Consider the following 7,343-nt stretch of genomic DNA (forward strand, 5'->3'; position numbering starts at 1 on the left):
TGTGCCAAAAGAAGCATTGCCCTGCTTATGTTAGCCTTTAAACTTCTGAACGGGTTAATTTATAATCCCAACATTTTGGAGCGCATAAAATTATATGTACCGAGCAACTATTTAGGAGTTAGGCAACACATACCATTTGTTATTCCTGAATGCAGTACAAATATACTGTTCACAATGCTTGTGTGTAGGATGATTGGTCTTTTGAACAACCTACCGAGAGAGATGGATCTTTTCCATGCTGGGATTACTAGTTTTAGACTCTTTCTCTCCACGTATCATGATGTGTATTAGTGACTTTGAGTATTGGTTTTTAGTTTTTATAGACTACATTAATACTATTGTGCACTTTTTAAAACATGTTTTTGTAAATGACTAACTTGTTTTTTTGCCTTTCAAAGAGGTGACATGGGGTCGGTCTCTTAGAAGTCAATGTTTTATCCGTATTAAAGATATCGTCTGGGCAGCTCAAGAAGTCGTGCTGAGATAGAACAGTCCACAAGTTGTCGTTGAAATGGTTCTAATTTTTTTTACTAAATGCTGAACAACATGCAACGGATGCAGGCTCAGGAGCTCTATATCTCTCCCCTTTGCTTTCTAGAATTTTTGATGCCCAACTTTGTATTACAAAAACATGTTTGTGTTGAAACTGTAAAAAATACACTAAGTTTGGGTGTTCAATGCTGTGGTTCACCATTGTAATTGGGTCTCAAATATAATTTCAAGACTTAAATGTAAATCTAAAAAAGGCTTTCAACTTGTTGAGAGTTGTCAAATGTGTATTAATATTGTTACTTTACTACCATCATGACATATTCCTAAAAACGGTGGACAGGAGGATGGAACGCCACACGTGTTCAATATCTTGGTATATTATCTTAGCTTCTTCCACGTTCTTATATCTTGTTTGTTTTCTACACCTTTTGATCGTATAGAACATAAATCCATTTGCATAGTTAATTTAGCAAAACTCGTATTTAAAATAGGTAAACATTATATTGTTTATATACATTTTTCTGACGAGACAATAGAACAATAATAAATTTGATTGTCGTATCTAATATGTTTTTTATGCTTATTTAGCAAATGAATAAGGTTTGGATGCACTCGGTTCATAGGTGGATGGAACCTGTTCTTCAGTAGCTAAGTGGGAGTGCATTTGTCTCGCCACTGAGTATACATAGCTTATACTCGGCCTTTCTAGCGGCTCCGGCTTGATACATGCAGCCACTAAGCTGCGATACTGAGAAAAATAAAGACATTCATAAGAGACTAGAGATAAACATTATATGTTAAAAAGAGTGTTACCCAGAATGAACAAGACTTCGACAAATACACATATTTATTTTTTTATCTCTTTTTAATAATAATAAAAAACAAAATGTCATGTGGAATTCATGATGACACAAAATATTGGTTATTTGTATACTCGTTTTTAAAAGCGAAGAGAGCTGAATCCCTTATTTAAAAAAAAAAAAATTAAAATTAATTGACTTTACATTTCTTGCATTTATTTCTTGTTACTGAAATACAGAACTACATTTTTTACTTGTTAATTTAAAAATGAAGAATACACACAACAAAAGTAAGCCTCACAGGTCTAATAAGTGTTAGTTTAAATGATTTTATTTTTATTTATTTAACAATTGAGGGTACTACTTGCAAACCCGGCAAAATCCAAAATCTAAAAAAAGTGAGATATTAATTGAAACTCATCCAGATTACAATTTTTTACAATAATTATAACATTGTCAGTTAAAAGTATGGCTTTATTTGTAAGAACTTGACTTTCAAATTATCAGGTTGGTTGCAAACATGGCAACCTCTACTTGAGTATTGTAAAGTTGGAATGTATAAAATTAATTTTATTATTTCACGACTGTTTCTTGACATAATCATGCTTATGTCATCACTGCTTATGTATAAAATATTTACTGATTATAATAAAAAAATTAAGTTTAAAAAAAAAGTTGAAGTTAAGTATTGTTTCAGTTTTTTGTGATTTGCTCAAAATAAGGAAATATGGATTTTGCTAGGTTTGCAAATAGTACCCTCAATTGTAGTCAGCATTATTTTACGGGTTATTTAACCCATTACATAACGTAAACTGTGAACCTCAGGAAAAAAAACATTACAAATGACAAGATAATGCATATAAAGGAGATAGCTGCTAAATTGCATACATATGTATAGAAAAATATGTCCATGTGTACCGAAGCCATATTCAGCAAGCGAATTGCCCTATTTATAGGTGAATTCTGATTTGCATTCGTACACCTGGGTGCGTAGAATAGCGCACGATATCTCGCTCTGGTATAGTTATTATGAACATACAAATTATTGATCTCTTTCAATATATTTTAATTTATTCATTTTAATCTAATTTAATAAAAATAAGTTTTCTTAAATGCTTATTTAATTTGCATAGGATAGTTCTATTTTCTTAACAATATGTGAGTTATATTGAAAATTATTTGACTCTAATACTTACTTTTTCTGAATAAGCGTAGGCTGGTAGTGGTTCATAATCACATTGCTCTATTTTTTGAATTAGAGAAAATAAATTCATTTTGTTTCCATAGAAAGGTGATTGTAAAGCTGCCATCTAAAAAAAGTGTAAAATAATAAAAAAAGATCTTACTAGTATTTTTCATTTCCCATCCATGACAAAAATATACATGAGTATAGTTTGCACTCTATGCATGTTTATGTTTACAGTGCATTAGTTAGTTTAAGTAAAGACTTTTAAAACATTCAGTGTCCATTAGCGTTCCTTTTGGGTGTGCTTGGTGTCACAAGTTTGCAGGCTAGAGGAACATTGCTCCGCTTATTTTTAAAATTTTATTTAAACCAACAAACAGGTTATTTAATAAACCCTTATTTATTGGTATATATGCAGTAATGAATTAAATGTACACAAAGTATTTTCAAAATAACTGTTAACTACATATAAACAACAAAACATACAAAGATAATATTTTTTTCGAATAAAGACAAGATATTGCCTTGTCAGTAAGTTTCGTCAAAAAGTGAGCTAATTATTTCCTTTTATATAACCAGGCTATCTTTGGATACTTAATTGTAAAGCCTAAGTATTCTATATATTCGTGAAAAGAATAGGTTGGTATTGGTTCTGTAGTTCCCCCAAAAAAAAGTGTGGGTGGCGCGATTTGGAACATTAATGTTAATTTAAGATAGAATATCTTGAGCACCTTATGGTGGCCTTTAAACTTCTTAACGGGTTAATTTATAGTCCCGACATATTGAAGCCCATGAAATTATATGCACCGAACAACTACTTAAGAGCTAGGCAAAACAACCATTTGTTCTTCCCGAATGTAGGACCAATAATTGATCGTGCATTCAGGAATATTAAATTGTTAACCGTTGCCTGTGAGGAGGATAATTGATCTGTTGAACAGCCTTCCAAGAGAGACTAATATTTTCTACTCTAGCTATCTATATATTGGATTACATGTTCGTATACCTTTTTTTAAATCATTTTTTTGTAATACTTGTATGTGTGTGTTGTGCTGTACTGAACACATAAAATGCCGTCCTTCGTGGTGAAATGGCTAAGACGCTTGACTCACGTGCGGAAGGCTTCAGGGCCGACTCCCGATGAGAACTCAAAAATCAAAAATGATATTTCTCAAGTCTGGGTTTTTTGTACTATGATTGTAATGAGAAAGTTAAGTGCTACGGGAAATTGGATATGAAAAATTTACACGCAGTAAAATTTAAAGCGTATAATTGTGTGGCAATGTTTCTCAAAAATGTATGAAAAAACTGATAAAAATGACCTACTTTGAACTACGTCACAAGTTCTTCCAAATCAATCAATGATACAGATTTCTGGTTTCCGGGAAGCCAACTCACCAATTAGCAGACACCACAGGCGGAGTCATTTCAAAATTACAAAACTTGAAAAAATCATTATATAATATATAATACCATACATATATGTTTTTTTTAATTTTGGCATAGTTGGATAGTTCATTTACAAATAAAAAAAAACCACCGAACTTCCTACTTGGCCTGTTGTGGTCCAAAAAAAAAAAGAACACTACTAAAGGTCCAGATTTCAATATTTTTTTTAATACTCTGGTAGGTTAAATCCAGCATTTCTCTGTAAAGGTTTGTTGATTATCAAGAACATCTTACTTCATATAACAGACAGCCCAAGGACCAGATGTCTGACTGGAAGCTATATCCCTTCTCTTGTATACGCTCGGGGCTCATGTAGTAAGGAGTCCCGACAAGGGAGTGTGCTGCCATGGTCTTGTGACTAAAGAACCTCCCTAAGCCGAGGTCGCCGAGCTTCACCACCCCTTCAGAAGTTATGAACACATTCTCAGGCTTAATATCTAAAAAAATGGCATTGTTATTCACTAAAAATACATGCGCCTATTTTATTCTGACATTTCACCAATTAAATGTGTTATTTTAATTTCAGGCTAAATATTTTTTTAATGCATTCATCATGCAAAAATTTCACACACGAGTTGTTGTGAAAGCTTGCCAGTACACATTTTTTGCTGGTATAGCATAATACTGGTATGGATGATGTATATCGATATATAAGTGTCGGGTTGTAGGTCAAAGGTCTACCCCACTCTACCCCAACTTAATTCCCAGTTTTAACGGTGAGTTATTAAACGCAACACGTTGAAAATAACCCCCAAAATTGAAATATTTTAGTATAATATAAGAACGCAAATACCAATTTACAAAAATAAAAAATAGTTATTTGGTTATATAAAAAGATATTTTCTGGCAAACTCATTGAATACTTTCAACATTAAAATAAGTTGTTTTGAGTTCTAGTTAGTCTCGCTTTTAAGGTGATTCTAAACGAAAATATGAAACTATTTATCTTATTTTTTGTTTTGTACACGATTTTGTGAAAATAACCTAAATTATAATTGTTATGGTATTTGTTACAATCAATATAGTGTAAAGATTCCGCAAACCAAGTTTTGTAAAATTTCCATTGAAAATAAATGTAAAAATGGAATTATTTCATGAATAATTAGTTTCATATTTTCGTTTAGAATCACCTTAAAAGTCTGAATTCGTCAGCACTTATTTGTTAGTTGCGAAAGTGTAAAATGCAACGAGATAAATGGCGCATTACGTACAGTCGTATGAAAGATAAGTAAATAATTTATTGATTTGGCTTTTAAAATATGTACAGTAGTAGAACTCTAATTATCCGAATAAATTGGGACCGGACCCTATTTGGATAATCGAAATACGGATAATACAATAATTAAATTATATTGATTATCATTTTATGTCATCTATTTTAATTTTTGTAAATAAATTTTGTGTGAAAAATAGGTATGCTTTTAGTTCTTAATAATGTTTAAATTACTTTTTAAATTTATATAATTTCTCTAACGTTTCTCTTTGTAAAGGAAAAATAAAAAACCTGCGGACAAGCCGGTTTCGCGGTTTAGTGGGTTTTATTATTTTTCCTTTTATATTTTCTGTTCATGTTTTACCCTCTTTAATAAAAAAAAAAAATAAATATATATATATATATTTAAAAAATTACTGTATGTATGTTGAAAATGGGAGAAAAAACTATTGTTAAAGAAAAGTGCTTTTAACTAATCAAATGAATAGGTCACACTTTTACACGTCAAGCGTAGTTACAAGTGCTGTACATTAGTACAGTATGTACGTACCGTAGGTACTGTAAATGAAAGTCATTGCTTGCTGAACATCTTGTTCAAAGTAAGCTGTTTGACTGTCATCCGTTTCCGGGCAGCCAAGTCGCGCATCGGCTTTACAGTGAGAAGTTGCATGTGGTCACACTCGGGAATTCGATTCGGATAATCAGCGATTCGAATAGTCGGAGTTCGGATAGTTCGAGTTCTGCTGTATTTTCAATCGTTTATTTTTTATTAATTTAGTTAACACATAATTAATTTGATTAAAATTGTTTTGATTCGTTTGATATCGGTTGTATAATTTTTTACCCCTGTGCATGATTCTTCTCGAGTGCATGTGATGCAGGGCGGCGCAGAGCTGCACGAAGTAGCGCCACACCACGCGCTCCAGCAGCAGGCGGTGGCGGCGGCGCGCCGCCCTCAGGAGCCGCCCCAGGTCCCCGCCCCCGGCTAACTCCAGCACCACGTGCAGGCGGCGCGAGGACACGAAGCAGCCCAGGTACGAGATTATGTTCACGTGGGACAGTTGCTAAAATGTCACCGATGTCACAAACAAAGCCAAATTAAAAAAAAAGAAATATGTATGGTATTATCAACGTTAAAGAACAATTATTGTAAGTGTATAAGGATATTTTTTAAACATTTAAGTCAATTTGATAATGTCCAAAGAAGACGAAACGCGTCACATATATATTCTTTTTTTAATGTAGAATTAAATCCAATAAAAGGCTTTTATTTTTGATATCTTACCAAATTTCATTATGGAATTCTACCAATCATCTGCATACACAAGAAATAAACAATAATTAATATCCACGGTTACTATAAAATATTATTATCTAAAGTAAAATATAATGGTAAGCTGTGGATAATCGCTTATTTAGACGATTCGCCCCCGCTACCTACCTGTAATAGATTAATTTCTTTGAGACAGTCACTACGTGCAGCCGCATCTACCATGTCATAGAAATGTATTTTCTTGATTGCAACTGGTTTTCTTTCTTCTTTGACGATGGCGAGGTAAACTTCCGAAAATTGACCCCGTCCAATCCTCTTCTCGATATAGAACTGTTCCAACGAGCGATATTTCCCTCCGCTAGTCGAGGATAGTCCCACTTCTTCGTCGTCACTTTTATCAGTAAACTTACTTGGCGTCAGCATCATACTTATTTATTATATTTCATTATGCTGAAATCCTCTCAACTAGATTTAATTTGCTCATTTATTGGACCTTACGGAAATATATTATGCTGCATGAATTTTTTCAACAATTGCACGAAGTGAGTGGCATGGTAGCTTAAATATAACATAATGTGTAAATCAATAAGTCAACACGTCGGGCTTTGTTTATTTTATAGCGTGCATACACCCACTTATCAATATTTTAATGTTTTTATAATGATACTGATCTCTGACCTTCTAAATTTAATCCAGTATTGCAACTCACTAGAAAAAAAGCAAATTACGTATGTAATCTTTACGAGTTGTGTTGAAAAAAATACTATGATTCAATAATATAATTTCCTCGATAAGTTCAGCATAAACAATGGCTTGCGTGCTTCAATGTCCCGATTGTGTCGTATTGTAATATCGAGGGAGGATCTAGACTCTTTTGGTGAAAGTCTTTCTAGATTTAAACAATCACTAAAGTAGTCCAGATCTCGCCTC

The 7,343-nt window shown here is 32.8% G+C and overlaps 1 protein-coding gene across 1 annotated transcript; it reads right to left on the reverse strand.

The window, feature by feature from the left end:
• Positions 1 to 272: 272 nt before the first annotated feature.
• On the reverse strand, positions 273 to 6,959 carry LOC148283272 (serine/threonine-protein kinase Nek7-like). Its single transcript, XM_088223814.1, has 5 exons — positions 6,582 to 6,959; positions 5,985 to 6,204; positions 4,162 to 4,364; positions 2,489 to 2,602; positions 273 to 1,240 (listed from the first exon to the last, which is right to left on the reverse strand). Exons 1-5 carry the CDS (start codon positions 6,837 to 6,839, stop codon positions 1,073 to 1,075), a joined length of 963 nt encoding a protein of 320 aa, XP_088079940.1. The 5' UTR covers positions 6,840 to 6,959; the 3' UTR covers positions 273 to 1,072.
• Between the last annotated feature and the right edge of the window lie 384 nt (positions 6,960 to 7,343).

This window comes from Micrasema longulum, unplaced genomic scaffold (genome assembly GCF_059751315.1).
Source record: "Micrasema longulum isolate JH-2025_06_02 unplaced genomic scaffold, ASM5975131v1 h1tg000251l, whole genome shotgun sequence".
Lineage (NCBI taxonomy): Eukaryota > Metazoa > Arthropoda > Insecta > Trichoptera > Brachycentridae > Micrasema > Micrasema longulum.

Excerpts from the sequence above, each read along its gene's own strand:
- LOC148283272 (XM_088223814.1), bottom strand. The coding sequence starts at position 6,839 with ATGATGCTGACGCCAAGTAAGTTTACTGATAAAAGTGACGACGAAGAA. Across the intron at positions 6,205-6,581 it reads AAGAAATTAATCTATTACAG|CAACTGTCCCACGTGAACAT; the intron begins GTAGGTAGCGGG and ends GTGACATTTTAG. Across the intron at positions 2,603-4,161 it reads TGGGCTGTCTGTTATATGAA|ATGGCAGCTTTACAATCACC; the intron begins GTAAGATGTTCT and ends CACTTTTTTTAG.